Source organism: Onychostoma macrolepis, chromosome 02 (genome assembly GCF_012432095.1).
Source record: "Onychostoma macrolepis isolate SWU-2019 chromosome 02, ASM1243209v1, whole genome shotgun sequence".
NCBI lineage: Eukaryota > Metazoa > Chordata > Actinopteri > Cypriniformes > Cyprinidae > Onychostoma > Onychostoma macrolepis.
In genome coordinates, this window is record NC_081156.1 from 28,996,995 (window position 1) to 29,013,981 (window position 16,987).

Genomic DNA, 16,987 nt, shown 5'->3' on the forward strand with positions numbered 1-16,987 from the left:
TGTGGTGCAATAAGCAGGTGCTTTGGGTCCTATATTGTTTCATAGCACGTTTTAATGATGGTAATATTTAAAGGAATGGTATACTCAAAAATGAAAATTTGCAAAAAAAACAACAACAAAAAAACACACTCTTAGACCGTCCAAAATGTAAAAGAGTTTGTTTCTTCATCTGAGCAGATCTGGAGAAATATAGCACTACATCACTTGCTCACGAATGGATCCTCTGCAGTGAATGGGTGCCGTCAGAATGAGAGTTCAAACAGCTGATAGAAGCATAACATTAATACACAACACAACTCCAGACCATTATATTCCATGTTTTTAACCTCAAAACGTTGCTTCTGGCTAAAATTAGGTCTCTATCAATAGTATTGCTTTCTTTTGAGCACAAAAATATTTCTTAAACAAGTGCTATTAAACCACAAAGAAGAAGTTTCAAGGTACCTATAGCTCAAGAGTTGTGTCTGAATCGTTATTTTAGTTGCACTGCCCAGGGACTCATCCATTTCTAGTGCCGTCAGATTTGTTCCAGTGTAACTGGAATTCCAGTGTTACTTTTGCATCCTAAAAATTCCCACAGTGTGCTGTTAAAAACCATCAGCTGCTCACTATATTTACTTACTGGAAATGTTGTCATGTCTCTGCATGTTTGGCACTGTACTTTTAAAAGCTGAAATGAAGATAAATGATAAACATTGGTTGCATACCATTATGCAGAGCATGATTGGATTGATTCCTAATTAGTATGTAGAGTCAAGTTGTTTAAATATATTATATAATATTTTCATCAGCCTAACACTGGAATTCAAGAGTATTTTATTTATTTAGTTCTTCCTGTCAGGAAAATTTTATGTAATCAGCTTCCAATTAGTAGGTTTTACAAGTTCACTGACTGATTTTTTTGCCCAACAAAGTTTGTGTGAATGCCCATGTGTGCTGTAAGGCTCTGGACTCTGCACTGTAAATAATATGTCTTGGTAAACTTCAGACAAGGATCGTGTCAGGTTAAGGGAATCGGTGTTGACAGATGTATTCAGCCAGCTGCTTTGACGCATGACTCAGCGAACAGGAGCGAGCCTTGCTGGAATGACACCGACCCAGCTCACGCGGGTCTAGAGTTCTCACAGTACTTGAACTCACACCCAGGTCCGGTTTTCCTGTGCCAGGGTGTCCATCCTGCTCCTAGAGATCAACCTGCTTAGTTTAGTAATCAAATACTACTCACACACACTTGAACCAGCTCGTCGAGGTCTTTGGGGTCGCTTGGAAAGGTTAGTGGGTCTAAAACACAAGCCAGCTACCTTGATATAGTCAGTCATTTGATCGATCGATCTATCTATCTATCTATCTATCTATCTATCTATCTATCTATCTATCTATCTATCTATCTATCTATCTATCTATCTATCTATTGTTCTGTCGTTCTATCTATCTATCTGTCTGTCTGTCTGTCTGTCTGTCTGTCTGTCTGTCTGTCTGTCTGTCTGTCTGTCTGTCTGTCTGTCTGTCTGTCTGTCTGTCTGTCTGTCTGTCTGTCTGTCTGTCTGTCTGTCGGTCGGTCGGTCGGTCGGTCTATCGGCCTATCTATCTATCGGCCTATCAATCTATCGGCCTATCGGTCTATCTATCGTTCTATCTATCTATCGTTCTATCTATCTATCGTTCTATCTATCGTTCTATCCATTGTTCTACCTTTTTATCATTCTGTCTGTCTATTGTTCTGTTGTTCTATCATTCTACTGTTCTATCTATCTATCTATCTATCTATCTATCTATCTATCTATCGGTCTATCGGTCTATCGGTCTATCTATGGTTCTGTCATTCTATCGATCATTCTATCTATCATCTGTCTGTCTGTCTGTGTCTGTCTGTCTATCTATCTATCGGTCTATCTATCGGTCTATCTATCTATCGTTCTATCTATGGTTCGTTCTATCGTTAGTTATATTGTTCGTTCTGTCATTCTATTTATCTATCATTCTATCATACTGTCAATCTATCTGTCTATCACTTTATCATTTTATCATTCTCTGTATCTATCATTTTGTGATTCTATACATTGTTCTGTCTGTCATATTATCAATTAATCATTGTATTATTCTGGCTGTCATTTTATGTCGATCGTTCTATCATTGTTTATAATTTTATTGTTCTATAGCTTTCTATGGTTTTATCCCTCTATCTATTGTTGTATCTTTCTGTAATGTATTGTTTTGTTGTATCATTTTATCGTTCTTTCCATTGTTTTATCTATCATTCTATCTAACTTTCGGTTCATCATTCTATCATTTTATCTTGTTTTGTCATAAAATTGTTTTGTCTATTGTTCTGTCATTTTATCTATCGTTTCATCTATCATCCTGTTGTTCTATCTGTTGTTCTATCGCTTTGTCCATTTCAAGACTTCTTAAACTTTTTCCTCAACTTTCAAATGGCAAGAAAAGACGACTTGTCATGACAAACTTGGGAAATCGTTAAACACTTTTTTTTTTTTTTTTTTTGGAATTTCAGTTAATTTTAATTCAGACAGAGCACGTACTGTACTGGCAAAGTTGAGTGGTCAAACTAAACTACCGTCTTTCAGACGAGGTGTGTGAAACACCTGTTCTTTGGCTAAGACAGATCTATATTTCTAGTTGAGTTACCAATTCCTCTTCTTGGATTCTTGAAGAGCAACAGTGGGATGGGACGTTTTTCATGATGGTGCTTATTTGGGTTAGCTAGAAGTTGTATTCTGAGTTGTTTTGGTGGTTTGTGTTTTGTTAGTGAGCTATAACTCTCTTTTAGGTAAGGTCTACATGTGCAGAAGAATTCAGAGCATGCAGAAGAGTTTTGATGAGCCTGGTCTCTCAGTAGACACCCTGTGCCCTCTGGTACAATTTCTCCTGTTTATTTGACTGAATACTGATATGTAGACTTAGCATAGAAATCGTTCCTCTGGGAACCAAGACCATACCACAGCAAAACCATAATTACAATACATCTCAGGTTAGTGTGGTTTTGCCTTCCTCCTAAGATCATTAAACTCTTTATTTCCTTTTTGTGGTCTGCAAAAAAAGGTTTAAAGAGCCAAAGATTAAATAAGTTTTAAATTACTTTCTCAGAACATGGAACTCTCAGATGAAGCTTTGTGAGTTGTTTGTTTGTTAATTTTTTTTATTAAAAGTAGCGTATCTCCTTGACCAAACTTCCAATAACTTGACGTATCTGAAAAGATGCTAATAAATTTGTATTGATATGATTCCAATCATTCCAAACCTGTATTACTTACTGTTTTGTGGAACACAAAAATATATTTTCAAGAATTCTGGGGTCCAGACAACTTTGGATCCTATTGGCATTCATTTTATTGACCGAAGAAGAAGAAGAAGAAAAAAAAAACTATCCACAGTTTTGTTCCACAGAAAAAAAAATCAGTCAGACAAGTTTGGAACAACTTCAAGGTGACTAAATTATGACCGACTTTTTATTGCAGTTATGCAGCAGATCAGACTGTGCCAGGTTTGAGGAAAAATGCCCACACAGCTCCAGGATGAGTTTATTATCATCAAGCACTAACCTGATAACTGAGAGCTGTTCTTGTATCAGCATTTAAGTGCAGGACTACGCAGTCTGTATATTTGCCACAGCGACTTGGCACAATTAAGGCTGAAACAGCAGCCAAAACCAAAGCAGCTGAAAATGGTAGGCTTGGAATGTGTTCTTGATAAAATGTGCCCTTTTAGATTGATCTTAGAATACTTTCATCAGGTGAGCATTAAGTTGCCGGAGCACCAGTCCTGTATTCAGAACAGCAGAGAATGGACTGTGTGCAATGAACATGCTTTAGCTGCAGACATAGCTCTCCACTCCTTTGGTGACAGCTGATGGGCATTGAGCAGTGAGATAGAAGCCCAGAGGTCAGCTTGCATGCAAGACAGCAGCCACAGACAACAAGAGGCTTTAAGCAAGAGTCTGGAATCTCAGACACGTCGGAATGTTTCCAAACACTATCACTGATGGGCAGAAACTCAAGACACCTTATAATAGCAACCGCTCCTCAAAAAAAAATCTATCTGTCTGTCTGTCGTTCTATCATTCTATCTGTCTGTCGGTCTGTTAGTCAGTCAGTTTATCACTTTCTATTGTTTTATTGTCCTGTGAATTGTTGACCATCCTTCCATCCTTCCTTCCTTTATTTATTGTTGCCTTTTCTATGGTTTTCCACATTTCTATCTATCTATCTAGCTTTTTGTAGTTCTAGGATGAGTTCATTATCATCAAGCACTAATCTGGACGATCGATAGATCTATCTATCATCTATGTATTGTCTATCTCCAGATAGATCCCTCCTCTCCTAGTTTTCTAGTTGTAAAACAGTTGTGAGCTGTTTGTTGCTTAGTGAGGAGGTCTTAATGTTGCATAGGGTTAAAATGTTGGGTCGCTTTCTTTCCTCAGAAGTGCTGACAAGATTCGAGGGCACGAGATGTCTGTTCTCAGATCAGATGCCAAGTAAAGCAGCCTTCTGAATCTCCACCTCTGAAACCCAGGCTCTCCTTCAAAAAAGGCTGTGTTGATAGCTAATGCCATGAGTCTTTGTGAGGCCAGAGCAGCATGGATATTTGAAAGAGAGAGATTTTAGGACATTGCATCTATGTTTAATGGCCAACTGACATAAGCACATATTAGATAGAATGCAGTGGCGGCTGCTGGTCTTTCAAAGAGGGGAAGCTCATTTTCGGCCTACATCATAAAAATTGTTATTTATACTTATTCTGCCCTATGTTCCTTTTCAAGAAAATGCTCTGTGACCCTGTCGTACCAACTAGGCGTCGTTTCCAGTGACACTAGCCTAGCCTACTGTATGAATGAATGAATGAACAATCTAAAAAAAAAGATATTAAACTCGACGGAGGAAATGTGGGAATTAGGTTAAACTGAAACAAGGAATGTGGTGCAGGCCTATAATAGGGTTGTCACGATACCATAAAAATGTCTTACGATACTATACCAACTTAATTTATCATTCAATTCTACAAAATTAATCAAAAATTAATAAATAAATAGATGTAAGTGAAAATAGACAATATTATTCTATGAATACTTAATTAATGTGAATGAATGACTGGCTATTGTTATCCATGAAATGATCTAAACAAAACTCATCTTAGCGCTGCACAGAAGCATGAACTTTAAGTGTTCATGAAGTGACATTTAGATGTGACATTTATTCATTTAGACTGTATTTATAATTGCATAAATAATGTTATGAGATTAATGTTTTAAATACTAAATTCTGAATATAGAAACATGTTGGAAAATAATGTAATATGCCTACTTTTTGACGGGGAACTTAAAAACGGCCAGCAGGTGGCAGAAGTTCGTGACTGAATCACTGAGTCATTCAAATGATTCTTTCAAAACGGCTGAATCCTTCAGGAGCGAATCAAATGACTGTTTTTATGAATGGCTCAGTGAATCAGTGATTCTCCCAAGACAACGCGGATTTGGATTCGAACACAAACGAAACAAAAACGGCACTCTTGCTCGTGTCGTATTGTGTCAGGAGCATTTTTTTTTTGCTCGCATATCTTGAAATTTACGAGTTAGCAGCATGTATATTAAAACATAACATTATAAATGAATAAAAAAATATATATAATGATTGATAAGAACCAAGTGCAAAGCCGCTATGGGACTGAGCTCGAATAGCTTCAGCGTCAGCGACTTTTTATAGTACAAAATCGCTGTCAATCAAAAGGAGATACAGACCCTCCAATCATCACGCAGAAGCCCGGCGTCCAGGCACGCCCACTCCTCCATTCACTCCCAGAGACACTGAGCGTCCGTGGGCGGGACATAATCGCAGCATTTATCCAATGACCGTCTAGTTTCGAGGCACTGAAAAAACTGTTCAAAGCAGGCCCATTGAAGTCAATGGACGCTGGGCTTCAACAGAGAAATACACTGACGCTACGGGAATGTATGAGGAGGAAATCGAGTCCGACCTGCTATATGTAGCTGATTCTGAACGAACTCGTCTTCGAGATGAACGTGTTCTAATGCATTTTTAGTCAATAAAATGTTAACACAATAGTACATATTTGACCATTAATTTTTTGACATTATAGGGGAAGCCGAGCTTCCCTTGCAGTCTTAAAGAAATCCCCACTGATAGGATGCGACGATAGCCACAGGACAACGGCACCAGTGCGCTCACCACACACCAGCTACAGGTGGAGAGGAGAGAGACTCGTAGAGCCAATCAAGTGGATGGGGATTATTGGGAAGCCATGATTGACAAGGGCCAGTGGAGGGAATTTGGCCAGGACCTTACACCCCTACTCTTTACGATGAGTGTCATGGGATTTTTAATGACCACAGAGAGTCAGGACCTCGGTTTAACGTCTCATCCGAAAGACGGTGCTTTTTACAGTATAGTTTCCCCGTCGCTATACTGGGGCGTTAGGACCCACACAGACTGCAGGGTGAGCACCCCCTGCTGGCCTGACTAACACCTCTTCCATCAGCAACCTAGTTTTCCCAGGAGGTCTTCCATCCAGTTAATGACCAGGCTCAGCCCTGCTTAGCTTCCATGGGCAACCGGTCTTGGGCTGCAGGGTGATATGGCTGTGTTCCATAAAATTAAACAAAATGACCCTTTCTCCTCGGGCATGATGCTATCTAGCCTTTAAAAAGAGGACAGGTTAATTATGACTCGTTTAATGAAATGAAGCAACCATTGCAATTAGATATTTAAAGGCCAGTCCGAATCTCCTACACGCCACATCATTAAATCACAGGCCTAATTAATCAGTATTGGATTTCCAGCCATTCTGTTGGGTTAAAAAGTCCTTTAGTTAATTAAGTTGCAGAGACCTCTATCTGTGTCTGGCAGTCAAGCCATCCATATGGATGTTTGTGTGCTGAAGCGTTAGACAGGTTACAGTCAGTTACAGCACAGGGTGAAGATTATTTTTCCTCGTAAAGACACACAACCACTGCTTTCTGTGAGCCATAGTCACTTACAGCAATCTGAATTGCCTCATGTCTGCAGCATTGTTTTACAATTAGCTGAATGGATTATTTGCTGAGTAAGAACCACTGTCTTCTGCCTGGTTGCAACAGCTACACAATATTACAGCCTTTTCTATTTTTGGTTCCAGACGTTGCTCAGCATGTGTATCTATCTAAGCTGAAGAACAATAGTGTTTCAACTGAGAAGATGGATGATATAATGATTTAATAAAATAATGTTTAAATAAAAATGTCGATCATTTTTAATGCCTTTATTTTAATTTTATACCTATTTTGTATTTTTATATCCTTTAGCACTGTTTATCTCCAGAAATTAATGTGACCAGAATGTACACAGCAAAGCCACATAGCTTTAACTAGCCCCACTGTAATGTATCCCCACCACTCATTTTTAAATGCTTGTGTGGAACATCAAATGCTTTTTTGATGGGATCTCTTGAGGTATACGCTGTTCTGTGATGAAAGGTGTAGAACAACCTGTGCATTCATGCTTTCAATCTCTGGCATGAGAAGAAAGATCAAACATCTTTGCATATTTACTTTCCTTCAGGCTTTAACACCTGCAGGCACTCCTCTTAGTCTCTCTGCTCTCAGCAAAACACCTTTTTAGAGCGACCAGAACCCTGTACGTTAATGCCAAAGCATATTAGCTTTAGCATCGCAAATATAGTGAATAAAAATTTGAACTTGTAACCGGAATGTTGTTGGTTCAAGCCCTGTGACGGCTGAGCCATAACCATTGTGTCTAATTTGCTTCAGATACACCTTATACCTGAGCCTTGCCTTGCACAGCTTCATCTTTTTGGTTGTACTGTTGGAGTCGCAATGCCAGACTGCATTCAGTCAGTACTAGGGTTGTTTGTTCCAGAAAGTCCCCCATATTGGTATTTACAGTACCAGTTAAATCTGTCTAGTTCTGTTTTGAGACCCAGTAAGAACCAATCTCAGTCTCCCCCTGATCTCCTTATGTGTCTGACATGCTATCACAGACTTTAATTGGATTGGAGGTGCCAGCTTGTTAGTATTTTCTTCATTCCTCTCTCATCTACAGCTTTGCGGAGTACTTAGGTGGAGAGCTCAAATTAGGCTCCACTTTAGAGATTTGATACATCCTCTGACTTCCCTGGTATTACTTACAAATGTTACTGCTTGTATTCATTTGAGTGTACTTATTTGAAACTACATGGAGGTGTATTCTCAGAAACATTCTTCTGGGTGGTTAGGACTTCAGTTGTTTACTGTTGTGTGCCTTTAACTGAGAGGCTCAATCATAAGAATGACCTAGGGCCAGTATGAGACAGTTTCAGGCCAGTACTGCTCTGCAACTAGAAAGGCTACATTCACTGAACTTGTTTTTTTGCAAACTAACATGCTTTAAATGGTTTTCTGTCATGTGTTCTACATTGTTGTTGCCAGAAATGACAGGTCATGATTTCTAGTTGGCTAAAATAGATGAGGTTTTGGTCATTTCTGAAATGAGTTGTAATAGTCTTGAAAGCATGTTGGAAAATACAAATCATTCAGTAATGTTTTGATTTGTATAAATTTTTTCTTACATTGTGACTATATAATTTCCAGCTTGTTAATTTCACAACATTTAACTCTTTCCTTGCCAGTGTGTTAAGTTGCCAGCCACCAGCACTTTTGCCAGAATTTATTCACAAAAATTTCATAGAATATTTTGTTGCATGAATATCTGAACATGCAATATGTCCAACGAAAAAATAGAGCCCCTGCTGTTAAACAAAAAAACCTGTTTTATTCTAGCTTCATACATTCTTTTTTTCATCAACACTTGAGTGTGGGTTAATTTCTTGAAAAAGCAACATTTTTGTCAAAGACTACATCCTGACGATCGGATTCAGAACAATGATCAAAACATATATAGAATAAATCGCTTCCATCAACAGCCCCAAAGCTTGCACTTCCTGGGTAATCATTTCATTCAGCAATGTTGAGCAGTTTTGATTTATAAGTTGTTTATTCTTCGGTCACATTATTTTATATATGCATCTGCTTACATATGCAATTGCTTGTTTCTGCTTCTTCGCCTGTGTTTGATCTAGACATTCAGTACTCTTTCAGAAGATGTGTAATAGCACCCCCTATCATATAACAATGAAAACACGGAAACCTGGAAAATTCCTTCAATGGCAGGAAAGCTTTGTCTCATAAATAATGGAAAGATCCATCAATGGTGGGGTAAGAGTTGATATGTGATATTTTGTGTTTTTGTATTTTATTTATCACTGTTCGATTTTTTAAAATATGCAATATTGCATTCATAAATAGCATATATGAAAAAACATTGCTAAATATAAAAAATGTTTTGTGATGGGACTAGTGAAAATTGCATGGCATGTATGGTTGAATTGTAAAGTTATGAAGAAATATCAAAATAGTTGAGTCCGAAAATATTAAAAGTGCAGCAAATGTTTATATTAAAAATATTCTTAGATATTAGCACCCATGTGTCTGTGGCTGCTCAGTCTGATTCAAGAATTTCTGGTATGTTTTAAGAGCCAGGTCCAGGTGGCAATATATCTGCCATGTTTAAACTACTGAGGCCAGGTAAAGCTATTCCTGCTGATTTGACCCTACTCCAAGTACCTAGGCCAAGAATTCTAGGAACCAGTTTATGTTTGATGTGTGTGCATTTATGCTCTAAATTATTAACTTTGTACTGATATGGTGTGATCTGGGTGTATGAACACTTGAAGCACTTGAACACTTGTGCCATGGCCCTAGTGGTCAATTTGACCTCTGCATTTTGTGGCTTTCCAAGCTCCTGTATGGCCTGACTATAGATTTGACTGTAGCTTAACTTGGAGTTCTGTATGAGTGTCTGCAAATCCCTTTGAGGTTCTCCTTCTGATTTCAACCCAATCCACCATCTTTTCCTAAGCATCAGCTTTTCACTCGCTTACTGTGGGCGCAAATGCCAGCCAATGCTCCACAAGGCCAAACACCGGAGCAGCACGCCTGTGGCTTTGAGAAATGCAGGTGTGTTGCCCAGGCCTTTTGAGAGATGTTTTCTTTCAACATGGTCCCTCCCAAAAACAGCACATCAGTTGTGGGTAAATATCCTGCTGCTTCCAGAGTACGCCAGCACTTCAAAGCACCGAAAGCTTCCTGAGAAGAACCTCAGGAGAGCCAGAGGTTAAATCCAGTTGGGCTGCCGTCTACTTTAATGACTTTCCTTTCCCATAAAGTTGCTTCTGCACTTCAAGCATCAGGAAATTGCTGAAGTCTTAACCTAAATAAGCCATAACATTTTCAGTCCTCACTGAGGATGTCTTGTTTGGGTTCTTCACAGCTCTTTCTGGTTGACTTGTAGTGGGAATTTTGAGAATGGCCCCAGAGTCACTGGTGGTCATTGTGATGTTGCAAATACGAATTGAATAAAGACTTAATCCGGCCAATCAAATGAATGGTTTTTGTCACCTGAAGGTGATTATGGGATCAGGTTGGCTAAGTTTGAACCCCAGACAGGAGGAAGAATAAGGAAGTGTCTACTCAGGCAGAACCACAGACACCTGCTGGGGTCCTAATTCACTCGCCTGGGGCTGAATTCATTCCATCGTCTGTTAATTAAAGCTTGGAGAGAAACTGACGCCAGAGATGATTTCGTATGGTCTTCTAGACAAGAGCTTTTCAAACTTTTTGATGTTAATGAATGTTCCCCCTTTCCTAAAATAATAAGGCAGCTATATATTTTCTTGTATAAAATCAATCTATACCGTGTGAGTATATCAATATTAAAAGTGGTATTGTACAGATAACACAGTGAAATAATTGTTTGCATAATTGACTTACATTGTCATTGAACTAAATCTAACATTTTAAGATTTTAATGTTTTTCTAAATATGTTTTACATAAAATTATATGCAGATTTATTTTCCCCCTTGCTTTTAAAAAATAGTGCTGACAGTAGTCATTAGAAGTCCAGTCTTTAGAAATTAAAATGAAATATTGAAATATTATCAATATAAAATGTAATGTTATCAGATGTGTTGAATTAAGTTAAAAAAAGAATTAAAAAAAACCCTGTTTTAGATTTATTTCTCCATTAGTGTTTCCACATTTGCAGAGAACTGAAGCATGTTATGATCCTCCTCTTATCAAATTAACTTTTTAATATATTTTTTATAATAACATATTGTTTTATTAGAATATTAGCCTACTGTTTTCTTTAAATTGTTTGCTATTTAAGAGCCTCCTAGTTAATATTCCCTGCCAATTCCTGCATCATTAGACTGTTCCTGCTGAGTTAATAGAGCCTTAAAGGGATAGTTCACCCAAAAATGAAAATTCTGTCATTAATTACTCACCTTCATGTCGTTCCAAAGTCAAATTAAGATATTTTTTATGAAATCCGAGAGCTTTCTGACTCTGCATAGACTTCAACGTAACTACCATGTTCAAGGCCCAGAAAGATATAGGACATTGTTAAAATAGTCCATGTGACATCAGTGGTTCATCCTTAATTTTATGAAGCTACAAGAACTTTTTGTGCACAAAGAAAACAAAAATAACGACATTATTCAACAATTTTCTTCTCTTCCGTGTCCATCTTTGATGCATATTCACGAGAGTACCACGGCACATGCGTGTGGTGCTGCAGGAAGCTCTCGGATTTCATCCAAAATACTGTATATTAATTTGTGTTATGAAGATGAACAAAGGTTTTACGGGTTTGGAGTGACATGAGGGTGAGTAATTAATGACAGAATTTTTGGGTGAACTATTCCTCTCTCACTTTCTGTCTCTCTCTCTTACTGCTTAAAGAATGGCTATCTTACACTGGCACTTTTTTAAGGTAAATCAATGTCTGCCTTATTTTCTAGTAAATGCATGTCATAATTCTTTCTTTCTTTCTTTCTCTCTCTTTTTCTCTTTTAATTGATTGAAAGGTCAATATGTGCTGTGTTTCCGTCATCCCTAAGGCTCGGCTTGTCAGCTGAGGGCTTGTGATCGTATCACATGTACCTGTATGTGTGTTTTTAAAATCAGACCACTGTTATTCACGGTGTCCTGAAGAGCAGGTGCTTGTGGTTTTTACTGGTATTTGATGACCTGATTCCTGGTGTAGATGAGGTCTGTCTGCCTGCGCGGCTAGTGAAACTCAATCTCAGAAAGTTCTTCATTAATGTCCAATGAGTCACAGTAGTGACTTACAGTCTCAAAAGTGCATAGCGGATGTCTGTACAGCATGGAAATGGAATGAAGCTTCGTCACAGCCTTAACATCAGTCATCACGGACGGCCGGCCAGCCCAGTCTGTATATCTCAATCTTTCCTTTGCTGTGTGTTTCTCTTTCTTTAACAAAGGTAATAATTATTCACAGTATTAGCAGAGTGTTTGGATTACAGTATCAGTGGTAATACGGTACACTCTTAAACACACATGTATTAGGTTTTGTTTAGATTGAATAGGTGTTTATTTTGTGTTGGGGAAGTTTATGTTTAGTTTAGTAGATTTAATAAAATGTTTAGTTGTGGTGTATCTTGGGCTTTGTTTTCACTGGACATGATTTTATTTGAAGATATTTGATATCCCTGCTAAAAAAAAAAACAATAGAAGCCCAATAGAAACCATCACAGAAATTCTAATGGTTTCCATTAAAATACCATTATAAACCATTAGCTTTTTCCAGTAAAACCATTACAAAATTCCTTTTTGTAGTGTGTTTTGGGCATTTTTCCACACTGTAAAAAAAAAAAGTTGAGCCAACTTAAAATTTTAAGGCAACCAGCTTCAGCAGATTTTTGAGTTTTCTCAACTTGTCGTTTAAAGTTTATACAACAAAAATTTGAGAATCTCCCACAAAACTTTCTGCTGAAGCTGGTAAAATTTTTTTTTTTTTTTTTTTTTTTACAGTGCAATAGGATTTAACATCCCACCAATAGAATCCATCACATACCAGTAGACACCATTATAGTTTCCATTAAAACCAATACAATTCCCATTAAAACCATTACATTTTCTATTGTGTTTTGGGGAGGGTTCTCAGGTACTATTGGTTTTTTCAGCAGGGATCCAAGACGGAAGCAACCCAAGCTCAATGGAAAAATGTGCCTGTGTCGATATTTCTTTAAAATCAAAATATGTTATAGTGAAATGGTTGGTAGGTGGCACTAAAAGTGTGTTCAGTTTTAACAGAAACAGTTGAACGTGAATCTGGCAGTGTTTTGTATGCTGGTTTTTGTATGTGGGTAGTTGACAAATAAAAATTGGACTGTGTCCTATGGTGTGGCATAGCAAAAATGTAGAAAAAAAAAACTTAACACAAATAGCATGAGAGAGGTTTATCTTCAATGTTAGAGTTTTTTTTTTATATATACATTTTTCTGTCACACCATAGGACACATTGATATGTCAACTACTCCTGTATTGTGGCAGATTGGAAATGAAATGTCTGTTGAGTGGCGCTAAAAAGTTATTGCTGTTGTTAGAAAAAAATGTACCACCTAGCTACACTAACACGTGTTCTACCTCACTTGTACAAGTCCTTTAACTGTTTTATCAAGGTTTGTGTTTCACTGGACTCGTACTAGAGTGCTATACTAGGTGAGCTACCGAGCAAGATTACTATTTCAGAAGGGCCATACATATGAAGATGGCTATTGTGATGAAAACATTAAAATTAGTTAGCAAAAGCGTTTTGAGGTCATAACATAGTTCTGCAAGGAACTGTGTGAGACTAATTAATCTATATGTTCTGCCCCTATAATCATAATTTGTGTGAGGAGTAAAAGTCCTTGGTATTTAATTTTAGACGGAAATGCATACGTATACGAATTGTATGAATTGTATACGTGCTTTTTTTGTAAAAATGTATTTAGAGGCATGTTTTTTTCCAATCAGCCTAGGTAATTCGATAACGATAATTATCGCGATTATAATTTTCCTCGATAAAACGATATGAAGAGTTCGATATAATGTTTGCGTCAAAAGCGGAACGAAACAGCGCGACTCATTTGAATCGCGCCACATCCGCTCGGATCAAAGTTCAAACTGCAGCGCGGTGCAAGCTCAGACTCAGAGCTCACTAGAGCAGTTGTCACGCGAGCACTAAGCAGCGCAGTGAGATCCAGTGTGAAGCGCTTGAATTCAGCGAAGAACACGAACAACTCTGTTTAAAGTTTAAAGCCAAACAGGAGAAACACTGTGTGCACCGAGACAGTCAGAAGGCTTTTCAATCTACACATCGCCATTATTTATCATGGATTTACTGTAATAACACTCAAGGCACCATGGTATTGTGGCAGAAATGTGAGATATTCACATTGAATTTTATCACAGGAGTAATGGTATCATTATAGTATGTGTGTGTGGTTAAGCTATAGCATACAGTGGTTTGAAAAAGTGTTGGCCCCCTTCCTGATTTTTTTATTTTTTTTGCATGTTTGTCACACTTTAATGTTTCAGATCATCAAACTAATTTAAATATTAGTTTGATGATCTTCTTTTTGGTCAGCAATGGCTTTTGCCTTGGAACTCTCCCATGGATGCTGTTTTTGCCCAGTCTCTTTCTTATTGTTGAATCATGAACACTGACCTTAATTGAGGCAAGTGAGGCCTGCAGTTCTTTAGATGTTGTTCTGGGTTCTTTTATGACCTCCTGGATGAGCCGTCTTTGTGCTCTTGGAGTAATTTTGGCAGGCTGGCCACTCCTGGGAAGGTTCACCACTGTTCCAAGTTTAATGGCTCTGACCATGGTTTGCTGGAGTCCCAAAGCCTTAGAAATGGCTTTATAACCCTTTCCAGACTGATACATGTCAACTATTTTGTTTCTCATCTGTTTATGAATTTCTTAAGATCGCGGAATGATGTGTTGCTCTTTAAACATGCTTCACTTTGTCAGACAGGTTCTATTTAAGTGATTTCTTGATTCAATAGGTCAGTAATCAGGCCTGGGTTTGGCTAGTGAAATTTAACTCGGCTTTCTAAAATAATGTGGTTAATCACAGTTCTTTCATGATTTAATAGGAGGGGGCAATTAATTTTTCATGTAGGGCCAGGTAGGTTTGGACAGCTTTTTTCCCTTAATAAATGAAATCATCATTTAAAAACTGCATTTTGTATTTACTTGCATTATCTTTGTGTAATATTGAAATTTGTTTGATGATCTGAATCTTCTGACTGTGACATATGCAAAAAATTTAAAAATCAGGAAGGGGGCCAACACTTTTTCACACCACTGTATGTGCATTTATACTGAATGTTTTTAGACTACTGTTTTTCATACAAATAGTCTACCTAAAAACCATATAGTTATATTTTTACCATGGTATTGATGGTTTGAATTAAAATGATTTAAATGTATGCTACCAAAAAAAAAAAAAAAAACCTTGGTAAATTTAACCATATAAAACTGAGGTTGCTACAATTTTTACAGATGTTACTGATTTTGAAAATGAACAAAAATTTACCTCTGCATCCTAACTCAAGCTATTATCAGATGTGCATTTCTAAGAGACAAAAAGTGATGATATTATTATTATTATTATTATTAATATTGTCAGGCAACCCAAACCTGTTTCTTGATTTGAAACAGTATCACTCATCAGAACATGCAGAAACTAAGAAATACATTTTTCTATTTAGATATTTATTTTGGTAAGGAAAATTAATGGTCTGATGTCTACAACTTTCACTTTGGAGCAAAAATCTGGCTTTAAACTTGAAAGAAATAAAGATTTGACATTTATCGTGATAATTATCGATATCGACTGATTTAAATCGTGATACTTTTTTGGGCCATATCGCCCAGCCCTAAATCAGCCTATGTTGGGAAGGAGAGGAACATGTATCCAAACACAGTTTAACACTGAGGTATGTTTTTTGAAAATGGCTATAGTAAGATTTTCCCAGCAGCAAAAAATCAAAATGGCAATTTTTTTAAACCTTATATGTAATTTAATTTGCTATGGAAACAGTAAGCGAACATTTCATGTCATTTCATAATGTTGTGAATAATGAGTGACACAATGAATTGGAATATTTCAGAGTACACCATAATTGGTTTTTCCCATTTTGGAAAGTTAACTTGGAAGCCATTTCGGAATGTTTGCAGTGGTAAATGCAGAAAACATTATTCCACTTGTGTATTAAAATACGGTTTAATAGCATGTGATGTTATTTAGAAGATGATTGTTTGTTTTTTATGTACATTGTAAACTCAGGCGATTGGAAATACAAGGTATTTGGAGTGTAGGGATATTGGTCATACAAAGTTCACATGCCCACACAAGGCCTAGGCAGATGGGGGCGTGGGGTTCAATGCTGCTTGAACTGACTTAAGTCTTCTGGGACCCACAGCACCTCGTGCATCCTGGGTAATTAAGTTGCAGCTATGAAGAGAGTGCAAAAGCTTTCTGAGGATCAGTTTTCATTATACCCCCCCCCCCCCCTCCAATGCAAGAAGCAGAGCCTCCATAACACTCAACCGCTGAATATATAGTTGCATGAATTTGTGTGAATAGGGATGCAGGTGCAGGTTTAATTTGGTTTGAGAGTGTCACTAATGTTATTTGTTCAAGTTCTGTCTAACAAATGCTTTTTTCTCTCTTGTAGATGTGGACCTGTCGATATGCAAGCACGCTGGGCCATCATGTTGTACGCGAAGAATGGAAGAAAGCTACAGAGCAGCAGTCCTGAGAGACACCACCCAGAACATCAGATCATACAGCTTTGAGCTGAAATATCTCATTTCAGCACATGCTGCCGCCTTTCAGGGTACACAGATGCACGCATGGATGGGAGATTAGATGGATGATAGAGGGGTGAATGGATAAGTGAAATGGATGGATAGATGCATAGAGTAATGGACTGATGGATATAGGGATGAGTTTATATGGATAAAGCATCATGCTCATTGGAAAGACTGCCTCAGCCTACATTTTTGCAGAAATGTTCCTATACATACAATTCACTACAGTTTACAGCTGGCATGACCACTAGTA

At 37.6% G+C, this 16,987-nt stretch overlaps 1 protein-coding gene across 2 annotated transcripts in view; it reads left to right on the forward strand.

The window, feature by feature from the left end:
* The window catches only part of gpc5c (glypican 5c), a 145,888-nt gene that overhangs the window by 729 nt on the left and 128,172 nt on the right, over nucleotides 1–16,987 (forward strand). For both annotated transcript variants that reach the window (XR_009268972.1, XM_058764623.1), the window contains exon 2: nucleotides 16,599–16,760. Coding sequence is in view for 1 of the 2 variants with exons in the window: in XM_058764623.1 (XP_058620606.1) it covers nucleotides 16,599–16,760 (162 nt within the window). In the remaining variant the exon portion in view is untranslated. The remainder of the gene's footprint in view (nucleotides 1–16,598; nucleotides 16,761–16,987) is intronic.